The 20,634-nt window shown below is 31.4% G+C and overlaps 1 protein-coding gene across 2 annotated transcripts in view; it reads right to left on the reverse strand.

Annotated features, from left to right (window-relative positions):
• Positions 1-241: 241 nt before the first annotated feature.
• The window catches only part of LOC118179682 (UPF0462 protein C4orf33 homolog), a 132,777-nt gene continuing 112,384 nt past the window's right edge, over positions 242-20,634 (reverse strand). For both annotated transcript variants that reach the window (XM_085808014.1, XM_085808015.1), the window contains one exon: positions 242-308. In XM_085808014.1, the coding sequence (XP_085664140.1) occupies positions 271-308 (38 nt within the window). In that variant the 3' untranslated portion in view covers positions 242-270. The remainder of the gene's footprint in view (positions 309-20,634) is intronic.

A 20,634-nucleotide genomic window follows, 5' to 3' on the forward strand; every position in this document is an offset into this window, starting at 1 on the left:
AGCATTAAATACCACGAATGCGATATTCATATAGTACAAGAAAGAGTAAATTATACAGGAAAGAAAAATACAGACATTTTCCTCCATGAAAATTATCACTTTGCAACTTATGCTTCTTTTTCAGCAAATTCTTCGCCTTACAGATACATATTAAACCAAGATATAAATGTCAACAAAATTTTTAAATAGCAAATTTAAATAATGTAGCTGCAATAGCTATAGTGAATTAAAAAGAACTTACCTTACTGCACTTCAATGAACAAAAATACTTCATTTGGTATCACTAGCCTTGCAGCTTAACCCTTTTTCTGCAATAAAATGATACATTATACATTAATTAGAAATTTCAGCAAAAATAAATGCACATCATTTACACTATGAAAGGAAAAATATTTAAATATCTTCAGGATTTGTACACATTTCTGCACACGGAAATTAAGTACTTTTAAGGGCCATTAATGAAAAAAAATTAAGAATCTATGAGCAAATGAGAACTGAATAAATTCAATTAAAAATATTATTCTATGCCTGAATTTCACTTTTGTAATATCATCCTAAAAATAAAATTGATCCCTAAGTAGTATGCATTATTACTAAACATGAATTAACATAATTATTAATAAGTTTGAGAATAAAATAAACTTCATGCAGTTTATCAAATAGCATTAAATATTTTACGCTTATAATAGGTTGGAAATATTTGAAAGAAGATAAGTGACATTTACGTTTTACAAATAGTTAGCTTTACGTTCATTTTGTTATGTCTCATTTTGTCACATACTTGATCAGTCTACAGCAGAGGTTCTCAACCGGTGGTAAGTGTACCACTGGTGGTACGCAAGAAAAAATAGGTGGTACACAAAGAAGCAAAGTATTTTTAACTATTCATTTCAAAAATTAAAATCCCAACATCCTGATTGAGTTTTTTCTCTACCACTCGTAAATTTATGTGATCTGCCGCTTTGTTCAAGATTGGTGGTGGTAGTACTTTTTATAGTGGTGGTACTAAAGGTTTTCAATTTTTGTTTAGATGGTAAACGTAAAGGTTGAGAACTGCTGGTCTAGAGGTTTAATAAATAGCAGGTAGATTTTATGTCAAACGACATAGGTTAAAATGAGAAGTAAGATCATAATCAGCATGATTCATAAACAAAAGACAATATTATCACCGCTGCTGCTTGTCTAGAGAAAGACCTGCTGATTAGAACAAACTTGAAAGGCCTGATGTAGGCACGGTTAGCAAGTGTTGAAAGTTAGGCTCTGTTTGATGCAGTTAGTGTCATAGCTTTGTGCAGAATTCCAGGGGTTGTAACCCAGTTAATATACTTTCAGGTTCCAATAAGCCATTCAAGCACCAGAGGTGATAAGTTGTTTTGTATTATTTTAAGTCTCACTAGATGCAAAGAATAAGTTTTACTTGAATTTCTATATTTTTGTGTTTTATCTTGTGACCACAGTGAGTATTAATGAAAGGCAATAACTCGCTTTAATATCTGGAGATAATTTTTAAGGGTAAGCAGTTAGTTATAAATAATAAACTTAGGTAAATAGGTAACCTTTGTTATGCATCAAACTATTACGCTACCAGCGTATCAAGGACTCTAAAGAGACTACTATATTCTAAAGTATTCATTTATTTAATAAAAACATCACTTAGGTATATAACATACAATTAATCTTCACTAAGCCTAACTAACTACAGAAAAATGTTTACCTAATTCTATGAATTGCCCTGTTGCCACTCTCATGAAACCAAACTAACAACAATTATTAGTGGCCAAAAGGTAAAAGTAATATGTATTGTAAAATTATAAGTATAAAATTAAAGTAAAGTAAATACAAATTACATTGTTTTGAAATCCAACATCCTCCCACCTTAAGTTGTTGGGAAACAACTTAACCTATTAGAAATATTAAAGAAAAACTTAATGGAAAAACATAAAAGAACTGAATTAAAGTCCAAACATTTATAAAGTCTATAAGTCTAGTCTTTGGATAGGCTTCACTTCTCTTCCACTCCTGGTTTTTATAGATTTAATATCTTTTTGGCTGTTTTCCACTGAATACCCTTCAACCCTAGCTTGTTCAAATCTTTCATTTTTTAGATCTTCGAACCAATTACATGAAAGTTCTAAAGGAAAAATTCTTTGTACAGGACGTAAAAGTTGCCCATTTGTTGTTTTCAATCGTACCAATCTAATGACATTGTCTCTTCCAGGTAACAATTCTGTAACAACGGCTAATGGCCACTCAGTACATTTAACATTATCACTTCCAACAAGAACTATCTCCAAGTTTGATATTTTTCTCATGCTTCTTCGGATCATGTCTTTGAATCAAAAGTCCTAGGTATTCAGATCTGAATCTTTTTCGTATATCCGTGATTAGTTGTTGACGATATTTTAATCTCTTGTTGAGGGAATGCTGATAAATCTCATCCAAATCAGGAACGCCTGACTTTTGGAAATCTTGCAAAAATGAGTTAGGAGATAAAGGAACAAGTTCAGACTCCTTTTCTGAAACATAGGTAAGTAGACGAGAGTTAATAACAAATTCAGCATCACACAATACCGTTGTCATTTCTTCAAAAGACAGCAGAGATTTCCCAAAAACTCTTCTAAGAATTTGTTTCATCAAGCCAACTAATCGCTCCCGAAAACCGCCCCACCAAGAGGCAGATGGGGGATTGAAAAACCATTGAATTTTCTTAGTGGTGGTGTATTGAGTAATGACATTCCAATCAACGAGTTTCAAACAATTTGATGCTCCAACGAAGTTGCTTCCGTTGTCACAATAAACTACAGAAGGACGGCCTCTGCGGGCCATAAACCGACGGAAACTCTGAAGAAAAGCCTCTGTAGACAGTGAGGAACTGAGTTCAAAATGCACAGCTCTATACACAGCACACGTATATAGGCAAATCCAAGCCTTTTCTTCTCCTTTTAAATACGCAGGTCCAGCCATATCAATTCCAATAATTTCAAAAATAGATGCATCTCTTACGCGATTTTCTGGTAATGCAGATATAGGTGCTGTTAAATTTCTCTTTGCGTACCTTAAACAAGTAACACATTTGGATAAAAGAGATCTAATGACCTTTTTCGCGTTTAAAATCCAATAATGTTCTCTTAGAATATTCAACAATATTTGAGAACCAGCATGAGAGTTCTTCTGGTGTTCCGTTGTAATTAACCTTTTGACAGCCTGATGTTCTCCCGGTAAAACAAAAGGATGTTTAAAGTTTTCTGCATCCTTCCGAAATGTAATTTTTGTTCGCAGTCTAATAATTCCTTCTTCGTCCTTATATGTTACCAAAGATTCTAATTTCCTTTTGTTTAAATGATCAGAAAAGTATTCGTTTTGTATTAATAATATGACTTTCTTTTCTGCATTTTTGACTTCTTTGTAGGATAACTCTCCAATAATTCGCGAAGACTTGGCATTTAGACAATTAAAGATAAATCTTTTTATCCAAGCAATCAACCGTATCACTTTGTCATAGCTTGAAAAATAATAATAGTACCAACTTGATCCGTAATGTCTGCATCCCTTTTTTCTTTTCATAAGTTTTGCAGCTACAAGTATTTGAGTAACTTAGGGAACAGATAGAAGAATGCCCATCAGATTTTGTTTTTCTCTTTTCCTTAGCTATAGAATGTTCACCGAAATTTTGTTCTGTGATGGGCCAGTTAGAAGAAGGTTCTAATAACCAAGTAGGACCCTCCCACCATTTGCTTGATAACAGTTGTCTAGCCGAACATCCTCGAGAAGGCAAATCAGCTGGATTCTGGATCCCAGGAAGATGTTTCCATGCAAGAGGATCTGTTAAACTATTTATCTCATTCACTCTGTTCTTCACAAATACCGTCCAGGATTCCTTACGTTGAATCCACCCTAAAACAACCGTTGAGTCAGTCCAATAATGCTGTTCAACATGTTTCCATTGAAGCCCTTCCACAACAGATGCACACAAACGAGCTCCCACCATAGCAGCCAGCCATCAGCTCCAATCGAGGGATAGTCATGGGTTTTACAGAAGCCACTCTAGCTTTAGCTGCTAAGAGACGAACTTGGACATTCTCCAATGTCTCCACACGAATGTAAACAGCTGCTGCGAAGGCCAAATGACTAGCATCACAAAATGTATGCAGAGAAATGTTTTGTCTACTTGGATCAATTGAAAAACACCGTGATATGGTCACTTCCTTCAGCAAATGAAGTTCTGAAAACCAGCTCATAAATTATTCTTTTATATTAGCGTTGACTTCAGAGTTCCAAGGTATGTTTTCTTTCCACATCTTTTGCAATAACAATTTGGGTATCAGCAAAACAAGACATAATAAACCAACTGGATCGAACACCTTATGAGTGACAGAAAGAATTATTCTTTCGGTCAAAGTTTCGAATTTATAGCTGTCTAACCAGTCCAGATTTATCATTAGCGTATCCTTGTTTCTATCCCATAAAAGTCCTAATACAGAAGTAAATGGTTCATGACCATTATCATTAGTGTACTGCCAGCCTCTCAAATTGAATTTTCCCTCACTCAGTATGGCTTGAGACGTTTCAATGAAGGGTAATATACCACATGTATCATTTAAGCTCGTTACTAAATTATCAACATAGAAACTCGAAATAAGAATCTTAACATAATCTTGATTATATCTGGCATCATTCAAAGATTTTCCCAAATGATAATCTAAAACTGCTCCCAAAAGAAATGGGCTGCTCTTTACAATAAAGACCAATCTGTTGTGTTGCATTACCTTAATTTCTTTACAGTCGCTATCATTCCACCAGAAGAATCTCAAATAGTTTCGTTCTTCCGGCCGAACGCTCACTTGCAAAAAGGCCTTTTCAATATCTGCAATAACACCATATTTAAATTCTCTAAATCTCAGAAGGAGACTTGGAATGAGTTCTAATAAATTGGGACCGGATTCTAGACACTGGTTCAAAGATGGAGATCCAATTTGCCTAGCAGACGCATCGAACACTGGACGTACTTTGGTAGTACCATGTTCCTTGACTACAGGTCGGTGAGGAAGAAAGTGCTGGTGTGAATCATACACATCTGTGACATCATCTATTATTCTCAATTCAGTCCATTGCTTAAAGACATCATCATAGGTATCAAATAATTTTTCTGAATTCAGCTTTTTTGTTGAGACTTGAAGTCTTCTTATCGCTATATCTTTGTTGGTTGGGAGAGGCAAATGATCGTCTTTCCACGGTAAGGCAACTTCGTACTGCCCATCATCATTGATTTGTAGAGTTTCTTGAAAATATTTCTTCGTAAGAAATTCCTTTTCCTTTCGTGATTTTACTTCGACTGGATCAGATATTCCTAAGATGTCTAAGGAAAAAAGGTCAGAAATATTGGCATCTTTCACAAACATTGTAATAATCGTCATCGCTGTATCTTCTCTTTCAGCATTCACCGATGTTTTACCAATCAATGTCCAGCCCAGGCAAGTTTCTATGGCTACAATACCACTAGAAAGTACTATTTTTCTGTCGGTGAAAAGTCGACCAGCCACATCTGCACCAATTAAAAGATCAATAGGCCCTGATGAATCTTCAGTGTCATAAAATGGTATATTCATGGACCTGAACTCTTTAATCCATGACCCATTTAAGGCAGAAGGTACAGCATCACAAATTGTATCTTGCTCATATCAAAAGTACAAGTAAAATTATCGTCTAAACTCTTTAGCTTAATTTTGTAGACATTATGCGCATTTTCAGGTGTTCGTTCTCCTCCAAAAAGGGCGTGGCTTAAAATCTGTTGTCTAGAAGGTATCAGGCCTAGAGAAGAAATTAAATCCTTCCTTAAATACGATTTTTGAGATCCTATGTCATATAAAGCTCGAACACAAAGTGTACAATTATTTCCAATTATTTTTACTTTCAGGGTTTGCAAAAGTACTTGTGGTGTGTTGCTAATGCTAGAAAGATTTACAGAACTTTCTTCCTTGCTAGTTTCTTTTTCATTGCTGTTTAACATAGGCTTCTGAACATTTGTTTTATTTTTAAGCAATTCTAAATACATAATTACGTTGTGATTTTTATGGCAAATTGCACATTTAATAGATCTCCTGCATTTATTTGCACAATGACCAGCCTTTAAACAGCGAAAGCAGTGCCCTTTATCTCTTAAGAGTTTTTGCCTCTCTGAAAATGTCATTTTTGAGCCTTAAAACAATTAAATGAGTCATGTTTCGCAGCACTTCTTAGCGGGAGAATCAGCACTCAACAAACTTGCTGCCGTTGATGGTCGATCGTGAACAGTTTTAATAGATTTAATCCCACAGGTCACTTTGTTCTTCAAACCAAAACCAGCCATAGCTAAACTTATGTGTTCTTCGGATTCTACTTCTGATTTCAAAAATTTTAATAAACTGTCCAGTCTACATTTTGGGTCTGGACCATGGTCAACATTTGCACTTCTTTGATAGGCTCTTAAAAAATCTTCAGGCAAGCAAGATTCAACTAAATGATAAAGTAATGCAGCACTTTTATCTGTAGTGATGCCAAGGGTTTCCAGAGCCCGAATTTGTTGTTCCAAATTATCATATAATGCACATAAGTTATTACAGGAATTACTAGAACTTGCATTTCTCAGGACCAATTTCAACAATTCTCTCACATAAACTTCCACTTGCAAGTCGTTTCGAGCAAAACGAGCCTTCAAACATTCTATGGCTTTGGGATAATTAGCAGATGTAGGGGGAAAACTTTTTATAACCTCCCTTGCACGCGAACCCTCAATAGTTGCTTGTAATAAATATTGAAATTTATCACTATCAGAAATCGTAGTATCTTTGTCAATTTTTTCAAATTGACTGCCCCCCCCCCCAAAAAAAAAAAAAAAAAAAAAAACATTCCTTAATTTCACCATCAGATTTTTGTAATTCAAGCTTTGGAAGTTTAAATGTACGTTTACATACATTCTCATTAACAGATTCATTCAAAATTAAATTTGAAGTACTTACATTTTGTATATTCTGAAAAATATCTTTCACTTTAGTTTCGATTCTAACAGCCTTGTCACGATAATCTTCAATAATATCGAATTTTGTTTCAATTTCATTTTCGGACAGTGTGCTAAGATAACGTATGTGCGTATCTTCCAAACGTTGAGCTTTCGAAACAAAAACATTAAGCTCTGACTGTAATTCAGAAGAATTTATATCACTTTTCTTTAAAATTTCTTCTAAAACATTGAAGGCTTTTGCAAAAGCAGCTCTGTGAATCTTCTTTTCAAGTTTAATAGCTTCCATTTTTAAACTTTAGAATTCGAAACTAACGTCTCTTATGTCTCGCCGAGGGTACCACTAAAAAGTTTGCTTATGCATCAAACTATTACGCTACCAGCGTATCAAGGACTCTAAAGAGACTACTATATTCTAAAGTATTCATTTATTTAATAAAAACATCACTCAGGTATATAACATACAATTAAGCTTCACTAAGCCTAACTAACTACAGAAACATGTTTACCTAATTCTATGAATTGCCCTGTTGCCACTCTCATGAAACCAAACTAACAACAATTATTAGTGGCCAAAAGGTAAAAGTAATAAGTATTGTAAAATTATAAGTATAAAATTAAAGTAAAGTAAATACAAAATACAAACTGCATTGTTTTGAAATCCAACAACCTTAGTCATTATGGATTTACATGGCCACTATTAAATTTTATTTTTTTTAACAGTATTTGTTAAAAAAGCCCGATTAAAATCAAAATCTAATAAAATTTCATTAATCTAATAAATTTTCAAATCTAATCAAATTTTTCAGTTTAAAACACATGTAATTTATGACACTAATTCTTAAACAATATTAGAATAATAACACATTAAAAGCTACAAAACATGTATGTTTGTAACAACAACAATCAACAAAATATTTATCCGTCATTTTAATTTGAAGCCTTCTCAAACATTTTGGCTAGCTTATATTGATTTCCTTCTCTTTAAGCATCTTTTCTAACAATAATTAGAGATTTGCCTCAATATGCAAACCAATGCTCTCACTAGTTTCTGCATGCTTTATCTCCTAACTTGTCAACCACTCCATAATGTACCTATGAGGGTTTACTTGATCTGGTAAAAGTTAAATAGTCCAAAACCCCCCGATAAATGTGAAGCAAATTATCACTATGTCTGAAAGTAACTGCAACATCAGACAAAAGTTTAAATAAGCCTCTTATTTAAAAAGAACTTAGAGCAAACATAAAGGCATGTTCTGATGCTAATAAAGTTAATCATGGTGGCGTAATTAAGCAAGAACAATCAAATTCAAACTAAAAATGTGGACTAGTAGTCAAAGATTATACAATTTAATTTAATATGGCTCAGCAACCTTATCATATGAGGAAACAGAAATGGAAAATTATAGTAAAGGCCGAAATCATAAAAAATGGGTAATATACATAATAATAACTGCACATATCTTTGAAGAATAATTTTCTTTATGCATTCAGTTTCTTTCTTCAGCATGTTTCCTTTTCATTTTAGAATTTTTGAATTTAAGTAAAGATTTCCGTTTTTCTAAAAAACACTTTAAATGCATTTAGAATGTATAGAAAAAGTGACTAATTTAATTTCTTTAGTAATATGAAATTCAGAAGAAATATGAAATATATATGGTAAAGGCTAGTTACAGAGCTGGTGTGGCAGAATTTTTAGAATTTAGTGACACACCAAACAACAAAATCTAGAAATGGCTCTAAATTGAGCAGGCATAGGAAGCAAAATTTAGAAAGGTACTATGCAGTTGAATTTAGGATCTACAGAGATTGCATCACATGGGAAAATGCCTAGTGCCAGCTCTGTGTATGATGCATTAAGACATATTAGATGGACCTTTTAAATTGTAAGTTTTTAATTTCTTTATTAATAAAAAACATCCCGTTCTATAATCTTTTCTTTCTTCCCAAGTAATTAGATTAGAAGCATTTTTGATATTTACCATGCTTGTGTCTAGTGAAAAGTAGAGAAAATAAAGGGAAGATAAACATGTTAAGAAAAAGATTCCAGTATCAGGAGTAAAACATTCAAATATTATGTCTTCATTGTTTTTCCAGACGTTCTCCAAAAAATAAGAAATTCATCGCAAACTTTCTGAAAAATACATCCATTATGCGTTGATACCATGGAGACATTTTTCATTTTGTCACATATTTCTCAAATCTTCTAGAATTGTGGGTCTATAAATCTTGCCTTCAAATCCTTCTAAATTTACCAAGCTGCAATGTAAAAAATACTAAAGAAAAATTATCCCAACTAACTCTGTAACAGCAAAAAGCCAGAAAAATTTTGGAAAAAAAAAGGGGGGGGGGAGAAAAAGTGTAAAATTAATTTTATAGAGAAAACTGATGCATATTCTGAGAATTTTGAATATTCTGAGACAATTACATGGGAAAAACGCTTACTATGAAAATTTAAAAAGAAGACTTTTTAATGAATTACATAGCTAATTTTACTTTTGCTAAGAGGTATTTTGTAAAATGTGCTTTATAGCATTATACCTTGTTTATTTTTCAGATTTAAAATATTGTATAATAAGTTGCCAAAATGAAACTTTATAATATAACAGCAAAAAATAAAAATGGTTTATTTTAATGTTAATTTTAAATGTAATTTCAATATATTACCATTATTTTAATGAAATTTATCAGTGCTACAATGTTTAAAAAAAATCATCGAAAAATTCTCAGATTTCGAAATAAAAAATTTTCTATAGAAACTGATGTTAAAATCGCCAAAATTTTGACAAGTCGCCAAATTTAGAACCGTTTAAAAAAAGACTTCACATCCCCAAAAGCGAAAATTGTTTAAGAGCTCTTTATTACGAAAAATGAATTTCGAAATGTTGATGTTTCACTTCTTGCTTAGAAACTCGAGTATCCCATGAAACTCGAGTAAATATTAGAAATAGAAACAAATTACAACCCATGAACCCATTTAAAAGATAACCATATAATACGTCAGTGAATCGGCCAAAAATATTTCTCCAAAATGCTAATTCACACTCAAAATGGCAGTCGTAAAAACAGACAGAAATTTCAAATGATTAAAATTAAGGACCTTCTACTGATTTTGGCCAAAATTAAGGAGTTTTAAGGACCAAAAATTGATTCCAAAAAATTTAAGGACTTCTAAGGACTCTTAAGGACCGTACGAACCCTGTATCTTGAAAAATTTTGAACAAAATTCTCTTTACAACTATGTTAACAAGTTCACAACATCAGCTTATATTTAGAAAAGACTAAAATTAAAAAAATAATAAATAAACTATTTGAGATCATGTGGAAGTTTGGTTTCTATTTAATAAAGCAGGATTTAAAAAAAAGTTTTATCATTGAAAAACTGTTCAAATATTTTTCAGATATTTAAAAAAGCATAAAATTACTACATTTAAATCTAATGGTAAATCAGATTGCACAGTAAATTATAGATATAATAATTACAGAACCATGGAAATGTTATTTGGATTAAAGGTTTCTTTTTCTGAATGACAAGTACTAGTACTTTTTGGTTAGCTGCGCATCAGTCATTTATGTACCGTACTCTTTACTTCACCTCATGAGTAGCTATACAATGATTTCATTACAGATAAGCAAGAAGAATGAACATCAACTTAGTAATTTTTCCTTAGACCAGTGGTTTACTTCATGCACCCCCTTTCACCATTGCTAGATCATTCCCCCTTCTTTCCAAAATGAGACAAATACATATACATTATTTTTTTTTCATTCGTTTTAATGTGTTTTTATAAATTAAACAACAGAAATTATAGAAAATATTGATAAATACCAAATAATGAATAAAAGTAGTTTTCACAATCATAAACTAAAAATAAATATTTAACAGCTAAATAAAAACATAAGCGCATCCCCCTCAAAACTATGAAAATTTCCCCTGGTTGATAGGTTTTGCTTTAAACATTTCCAATTAATTTCTCATTGCATGCTCATTTAGAAGGGGAAAAAGGGACAAAGAATCAGTATAGATTATGCAATTTGATAAGTTCCAAATCACGAAGAATTATGATTAAATTATTCTAAGACCAAGGTATTATCCATACAGAAAGACTTAAAAAAGCATAAAATGTAACTATACTTTACCCGAGCACCGAAATGGCTCTGCAACGAGGAATTATTCAACGAAATGAAAGGTTTACATACTGGATGGTGGCTGATTCAAAGGTCCATGCATTTCTTTTCTAATAGCTGTTCAGGTAAACTACTATACTATGTCAGCGCCGGTGGCGTAAATAAGGGTATAAAAAGAATGCTGTCGCATAGGGACCAGAAGTCTTAAGATGCTCTTGAAAGTCCTGCTGAATTACATTTACATGTTTAAACTTAAAAAAAAGACAGATTCTTTTATAAATACTACATATATGAATAGAATCCATCTTCTTTCAAGTTTCCATGGGGCATCTGCATCATGTGACGCAGTTAGGTGGCCCTGGGAAGCAGACAAAAAAGCTGAATTCAGTATTACATACTTTAAATCTTCAACTGACAAATACAAAGCAGAAAAGATGTATGCTTTTGTTTTGATTACCCTCCAGAAGAGTGCTTTCAAGTCATTAGTGATAAATAGGAACAGATTGTTGCTTGGGCTTGTCGTGAGAACAAGTTCTGAATTTCTTGAAGCGAGCACATGATAAAGATGGCAAAATTGCAAGACTCCTGAAGTTCACTAGAATTACCTGAACTCAGCTTTTAGGAAACGATTTTGTATTGCAGCCACATGTCATTTTCTTGTAAATACAAAAAGAGTGATTTGGCTGGGGGTAAGAATTACTACTTTTTCTGGGCACTGTAGACCTTATAAAAATTCTTGTTTAAAGCTTAGTTATACAATCAATTTATTTATGTAAATCTCATGATAATGGTGTAATCCCGAATAAAAGTTACAAACAATGCTCAAATTATCTCTCTTCTTCCTTTCTTTTCTGTTCATGTTTCTTACTTCTTTCACAGTTTAACATTTTTTTTTTTTTTTTTTTTTTTCAGTTGTCAGGTTTAAATAGTTTATAACTCTGATGTGCATTATTTTCAATACTATTTTTTGTGTATATAATCTTATGATAATAAAGTCTTGAATATTTAAGCAGTTAATACTTGTATTTAATTTTGTTTTACTTCAATTTACAAGTTTATCACTCACAAGTTTATCTGCACAAATACCATACACATTAATTATTAAATTTTTCCCATCATTTTAAAAGCATTTTGATGTATTAAAGCTTTCTTTCCCTACTCGTCATTTCCTTAGCATTAAAATGTAAGAATATCTGAAAAATGAAATGGCATGGAGATTCAATATCAGCGATACCAGACAAGGCCGAAGACAACAAATCTTTTCTAAGCTAGCAACCTGGTAAGTGGCTTTGAGAGGCAGAACAAACACTGTCTTATAATCTAAAGACCAAATTTAAATACATGCAAGCTAATTTGCATTCTGGCTTGGAAACGGTGGGAAAAAGGGCCAGGAAATGTATAAATCATAAAATAACTGATAAATTAATATAAAGGAAGTCTAGAACTTATCTGTACATTTGGACAGACTAAAGAACTTTTTTTTTCTTTCCCAAAAAGATTATAAAATGGATTCGAAGGGGATTTTTTTCAATCTGCGTGTATATGTATATATAACCCTTTACCTAGCCTTAATTTTTGCCATCATTGATTGTAGTCATATCGCATTACAGACAAAATATTTTTCGGCAACATCAAATTTAAAAAAAAAAAAAAAAATTTTGACAAATAACAAAATTTAACTTTTCACGTGATCTCCTGGTTCCTATACTTACATCTGTTTTATACTTGTTATGAAACAATATATAAAAAGTTTGACTCCCATATAAAAAAACAGAGCGGCTGTATTTAAATCAAAATTTGCAATATTTGATTTCATTTTAAACTTGCCTCGAGGGATCAGTTAATTAATTTAGAATCATATGAGGAAATAAGTTTAAATGAAGCGCAGCAAAAATTGTGTATAACTCAATAGGCCGTATAAGGAATACATGTGGTGTCCATATCAGAGTTTTTAACTTTTAATGTAGATCTGAAAAAAATCCCCATCAAAATGTTGGTTCCTGGAAACCTTGATTTGAGGGGGGATACTGAAAATTTATTGGGCTCTGTGGTCGACTCTAATGATACAGCTCACTTTCTAGGTGGAGTCAACTGCAACAGTGAATGAAGCACTGTACAACTATTGAATGGAATAACTACAGGCATTCTTATTTCTGAAGTTCCATATTTGTTTTTGTATTTATTTACGAATTTCAAAATACCCATTTCTTTCATGAAGCTGTTTAGAATTGTTAAATTCGCTATTCCTAATCTCTGGTTAGATTTCATACCAACATTTAACACTTGTTGCCAAATTTCACTCTCCTAACCAAAAAGTGCTGATCAGTTTATTTTGTCAAACCTGAATAATATCTGATGTTTTTCATGTATTTTTGCTTTCCTACAAACAAGGTATCTTTCATTTGTTCACTTTCAGTCAAATAAATAATGAGTTAATAGAGTGTACAATACATTAGATCCTTGCAATTGACTGATTTGAGAGGGGGACAAAAAAGAAAAAAAAAAATAATTTTCATGCACAAACTCTACAACAATTCAACTAAAGTAACTTGGTTCCTAAATTGCATTGCCTAACTACACTAAAGTTAGGACATTTTAAGCAATATAGTTATAAAGTTTTAACATAATTGCATATAAATTTCACAATTACAGAAATAAGTCATATCAATTTTAATAAAAATAATCATTACATGGGAAACTAATATTAACCACTTTACCAACAAATCATAATATTGTCTAATATGAAAATGTAATAATAAATGCTACTGGAAATAACTGATGCTTAAATGATAGAATGTTTAAAAAGATTTTTATAAATATTCATGCTACAAGAATTTACTAGTAAGTTGTACATATATGAAAAACTTCTAACACATAATTACTGCTTATTGTCACATAACATTGAAGAGGCGATTCCAACTGATGTTAAGAAATATTAAAAAACATATGTGTATAATAAGCAGCAGAGATTTAATGACAATTTCACACAAATCCAAATACATATTGTTACTTAAAATTCAAAATGATGTTCACATTAAGATGGAACAATCACCTAAATGACTCATATAATTTGGCTTGCATAAAATAAAACATCATCATTAGGATTCAGAAAAGTAAGCAGGCACTGTTAGTGAATTTCAGATAAGTACTAATTTAATAGCAATAAAATGACACAATACTATAGTCTATAGCCACAGCATTAAAGGTCTGAAAGCAATAAATTATTATACACTGAAAGCAATAAATATTATATTATATTTTTTACAAATGACCTTATAGAGTTCTATTAAGTTAGTTTTCTGTACCAACTGCCTTGATAGAAGTAATTTGTTCTACAAACTAGTGGACATTGTGTCAAATATAAATTTGTGATTACGAATTTTCAGCTTGGCAATAGAATATAAATTTGTGATTATGAATTTTCAGCTTGGCAGTAGATATTATCTGCAAAGAAACTGTAATGTCATTTTTGTGCATATTTTTGTTGTTCGCCTTTGGTGCTCAGGAATAAACATTGTATAGAAAAATGCCATCTACTATTATTCCTTTGATACAGTCTGATTTATTATAGTCTTGTATATTTTCTTTATAGAGCCTACTTCCCAGGAATACAACAAATCAAAATAATCGACACACTGAATATTTTGAAAACGAGGGTATGCTTGAATATTAGGAAAGGAAACAATCTGTTGTAAGGCAGTTAACAATAAAACAGTTAACCAAAGTTGAAATGAGTTTAGAAAATCATACTCTGCAAAAGAAAAGAGATTGAGAATTTATACAAACAGTTAATTGAAAGAAATCAATAAACAGAAAAGTTTAGATTCAGAAATCAAAATATGAAACTGACTTTGGAGGAGACTGAAAATGAAGTTACACAAAATTAAGAATACTGAGATAAAACTGTAATAACGCAAGGAAGAATACAGTGATTTTTGAAAAAGGACTTCAGAATATTCTAGAATTGTAGTAATACATTAGAATGAAATGGCAAATGTTACATCAACAGAAGAAACAAAAGAAATGAAGTTACCATGTCTGCAAATTGAAACTCATTATGAAGACATATGTAAATGGTTGAACTTTTGCAGCAAGTATAAAAATCTGATTCAAAATAGTGGACTGATGAAAACTGAACAAAAAAAAAAAAAAAAAAAAAAAAAAAAACTGAAAAATGTGCATACCTAAAATCCTAATTTAGTGGTAATGCTTTAGTGCTTAATTTAGTGGTAATGCAGTTCCAGTTTTGTTTTAAGTGATCAGAATTATGATTCAGCAACAGAAATACTGAAAGGACATCCTGGAAGACAAGCTGTAATCGTCACTTCGCATATGAATAAACTATCTCTTGAACTAGTGGGAAACATTTCAAATGTTAAACTACTGCATAAACTGTATTATGAATGTAAAGTCAACATCCAAAGTTGAGACTCGTTGAACTTTACTTCTGGAAGTTTTGGAAATATTTTCTGCTCTATAATTTTGCAAAAACTTCCAGCGGAATTAAATTTAGAATTTAACTAAAGTTGAAAAATAGAAGCAGAATTTGATATAAAAAATAATCGAATTCTTAAAAATTGTTAATTGCCAAGAAGCTGCAAGTTTGGAAAAAAAAAAAAAATCCAGAAACAATAAATTTGTAAAATTAACAACACACGATATCTTATCTGATTTATAAACTGAAAGTTCCGACTGCTTCAGCTTTGTTAACAATTGGCTACAAATGCATATTTTGTGATGAAGATCATATACAAATGTATATTTTGTGATGAGGAGCATATGAAATACAGAAGTACAGAACTGAACTCCAAAGACAAATGTAACTTTCTGAAATGTACCAGAAAATGTTTGTTGTGTTCTGGATGTAACCAGGGCTTAATTTCTAAGATGAGAAGTGCCAGAGCCCTATGGAAGACCGTCAGCAAAGAGGAACAAGAGTAAATAAATAAATAAAATGACTATTAAACACATTAATAATTTAAAAATTAAATAGTTAATTATAATCAAATTAATTAATAGCCATTTAATTAATGTTTATAAATTGTTATTTAATCAATAATTATTATATAATTAATTATAATTTAATTGATAATTATCAGATAATTAATTATTTATTGAAATAATTAAAGATTGAGGTAATTAAATAATTAAATTAAATAAATGTAAGGAGAAATTGAAATTTAATAAGCGATTTTTAATATAATTTTATTATTAAAATAAAATTTTCGAGAGAAAATTTCTACTGAAATTGCTATTCAATTACATAAAAGAAGTGCCGCAGCATTCTTATTCAGGGCTCCGGTGCATTCCGGCTAGAATTATGATTTATAACAAAAATTAAGAAGCACTGGAGCTGAAATCCGGTGGGCTCCGGCCCAATTTAAGCTTTGATCATAGGGAGGAAGGGGAGTTCTATTATCATCACAAATATGCTTAAAGTATAGCTGATGAAAATTCCGGGGCGAAACAGAACGAGGATATGAGTGGGTGGAAACAAAAAATGAGGTGAATTTTCTTGAGAGAGAATGTTCTCTTTGACCGCAGCTCTCTGCTGATATAATTATAGCCATCAAGCAGATATATGTCAGGGGTATGTTGCATTACTTAGAGGGAAGGGTTTCTGCATGTGAGTGAGGGGACTTTACTTGAACGTCTCATGTTCTCATGAGTTCGTATTTCCAGGAAAATAGAGAATTCCAAGGTCTGCTTATTGTTAAACTAAACCATTAGGAATTCTAAATTTTTTTCCCTTTAAACTGTGGTTCAGTTTTTATAAAAAGAAGTACCGGAGCTCATCTTATTTAGTGCTCCGGCGTAATTTAAGCACTGGACGTAACCATTTAGCAATCAATTGCAAGAACACAAAATTTTCTTGCAGAAATTCTTGTGGTAAACATCATGTAAGTGTTTGCATAAAACCTGCACAGCTAGCTCAGCATAAAGAAAAAATAAGGAAATAAAGATTGGCAGAAACTGCTCAAAATTCTACTGCTGAAACTGGATCTAATATATCCTTTAAATGGCGCATGCTGTGGCTGAGGTAAAAATAGCAATTGTATTGTGAGGTGTCTTCTTGATAGTAGTAGCCAAATTTCTACTATTCAAGAAGATTTATCCAGAAAATTCAAAAATCCAGTGAAATGAGAAACTATTTTAAATCTGCATATGAAAATGCATTTAAATTAGCTTATTTTGGTGAAAAGAATGGCAAACAATATGATGGTGATTTGGTGGGAAAAATATGATGGTGATTTGGGTGATGCAAAAAATTTCGAAAAAGGAAATAAGAATTTCCGATTATTTGTCTATATCAAGATTTGAAATGACACAATTAGATGCTCAGGTAAAGATAGACAACTTTGACTTTCATGGAGGACTTTGGGGGATGGGAAAACAATTTGTTATTTATGACTACGGTTAATTAAAACAAAGGAGGGCTGTCTCTGTATGGTAAGGGATGCCTTCTTGGAATACTTGTTAAAGAAAACTGGCTCGTATTCACGTTACAAGTGGGAAAACTCAATTCCAGATCAAACTACTAGTGTTCAGTGACGGTACTGCTTGGCCACTAGTGGACGTTATTTATGACTAAGCACTGATGAGCTATGTTAAATTAGGTACCGATTACCCCTTATTTTAAAATTCATTAGTTAATACTTATGATTCTTTTACTAAAAAGGGCAACTATATGCATGTATTTCTTGAAATCAGTTTTCACATCTTATTAACATTTTATGTGTAGTTTTCATGGCATCCTTCCTTCACGTCCTCTCAAATAATTTCACAACCTAAGAACAAAATAGAATTATTTAAAATTTAATATCTATGCTTCGTTTGAAATATTTCTCTTTGGTTTGGTTTACTTGAAAAGCGCTCAAAGGCTATCTGCCAAAGGAGGGAGGCCTTCATGGAGAACTGTCTAAGAGAAAATGGCTTCTATACATGTTACACAAAGGAAAAATCATGAAAACGTCCATGCAGCCTAGCCCGTTCACTGGAATTCGAACCGAACTACCCGTGTTGAGCAATTTTACTGCTTGGCCGTTGGTGGGCGTATCACTTTTTGAGATAATTATCATAATATTATATGTTTTAATAGGCATCAATAACAATTGATGCTTACTATTGTGATTTACATTTTCAGTGATGTTAATCTCGTAATTAATACTCTTGGCTCTGTGCCTAAGAGCAGTAAAGCTTCAACTGAGGACAATTAAGCAGAACTGGCTCATATTTCCATAATTAATACAAATGTGGTAATATTATTCTTGTCACTGTCAATGATACCAAACGTACGATTTGGTATTCACTTTCGGAACAAAAATACATTGAGAAAGCAATCAGTTTGGGGATAAATAAAAAAGAATTGATGAAATAAGTATTATAAAAAAGCAAAATTATTTTATATCTGCGTCATTTGTTACCATTTACTTTGTGTTTTAATATCTTTTCATATTTTATTTCAGTATTGCTTTATTAATTCTTAAATATTTTGTAAAATGCAAAAAATTTGTGAAATTCATATTTTCTTTCAATTCTAAATATAATTTTCTTTCCCAGTTCTAAAAATGTATTCTTGATATTATAAAGTAACAAAAAGATATAGTATTCACTAAATCAATGTGCAATTATCATTAATTAAAGTGCATTTTGGTAGTAGATTTCTGAGAGTTGTAATGTACACATACTTCAAAAAGATTGCACGACTAAACAATTTTTTCACTGTTTTGAGCAGAACCATGGTTCCAATTTCAAATAAATAAATAAAAATAAAATAGGCTTCAGCACAACGACAGTTTTTTGACTCATTTTATTACAATTGTATGAAGCAAATTTCTTTTCGTTCTGCAAAAGAAATAAATATGTCAATGAATAATATGTTTTTCAGTGTGCTATTAGAATAAGAAATCCATAATCGTCTGACACAAATTAACTGATATATATTTTTAATCAAAATTTTGCAGGAAAGATTTCAAATATTACTTTCAAGCACTAACGACACAGAAGTTGCATTTTTAAGTTTTTAAACGCAGTTTTTGATCATTTCAGCATCTTTTATAAGTGCTAGGAACCGTCTTATTTCTCTAAATTTTCTTTAGCAAGGTAAGGAACAACACATTCAATGGCACTTTTTTCGCACAATCGCTTTGCAGACACTTAAATTTCACAAGTCTCTCATGCATTCGTAGACGAAATAGTCCATAACTGAAAGCCTAATTTTATTCATTTAATTTCTTACATTAAAATCCTAACCTCTTGTACTCTTTTTAAGATGTTCCCGGATAAATAGGCATTATTCTAAAATAGAAATGATGCTATGAAATAAATTCAAGAAGATGAATAAATATTTTAAAATTCATTCAGTTGTATAAGAAAGTAAATAACAGCAGCACAACATTATTATGCATCATCATAATATCAGCTGAGAGCTGTAAAAAAGTTTCATTCCTACTAAATGGTTTATATAACTCTCTTTTTATAAAAGCTTGAAAAAGAGAATATATATATATCATGTGCATTTGGTGAATTGACATATTAAAGGCATTGTTGTATATGATATAAATATTTCCTTGTTATTTTATGAAATAACAAGCAAGCCCCCAAACAAGCAAGTCTGGAGCCCATTCAAATACCCTGTAGAATTTTAACAAATAATTTTATAGGATACAAATATGCACATGCTTTTTATGAAATATGCAAACCTCATGCAAATAGAATTCTGTTTTATTAAAATTAACAATTATGAAATTAATTTTAATATAAATATATTACTCTACATAAAGAAATCTGCAGACATCCTTATTCCCATTATTTTTCTATTATTATCATCGAAAAAATAATAACAGTCTTTTTCTTATAATAAGCTAATTAGATTAGTTTAAAAATACGACCTGCGAAACTTTTTATCCTCCTTGCTTCAGTTTTTCTTATGACAGTTACGCACTTTCTTTAGCTTGTTGATATAAGATCCATTTATTTTAAATACTTTTCTAAAACGTTTTATAAAAAATAAGGAAATAATGCTAGCGCAAAATATTTGGTTGAAAAGTTATGTACAACTGGATTCAGTACCCAAAACAATAAATAAAAAATGAAAACAGATTTTATATTAGGTCCAAACGGCCATTTTTTTTTCATTTACAGACACATCCATGTTTCAAGAGCATTTGGGTTAACGCCACTTTGGGCTAAAAATATTTAGAAACAGCATATCATTAGAATTTCCGATACACAGGCTCGCAGGCTGTAGACAAAAATGTTTTATTCCTTACAGTGTTGCCATTGCTCGCTTTGAAACTGTTGAGATTTTTAATCAAAAATCCGGTAAAGTTTTACAGAATATGAAATAGACAATAAAAACATATTCCAGATTCTAAATTTGGCCTTCTAAGAGTCCTTGTTTGGGTGGAGGACTATGTAATCCAAAATGTGATGACTCTAGGTAATGTTGTTTTTCCGTAATGTGAAAAACATACACACGTTCATGTAGATTCTCATTATTTAGTTTCTTT

This window comes from Stegodyphus dumicola, chromosome X1 (assembly GCF_044657685.1).
Source record: "Stegodyphus dumicola isolate Sdum_Otavi_A_Nest chromosome X1, ASM4465768v1".
NCBI classification, from domain to species: Eukaryota; Metazoa; Arthropoda; class Arachnida; order Araneae; family Eresidae; genus Stegodyphus; species Stegodyphus dumicola.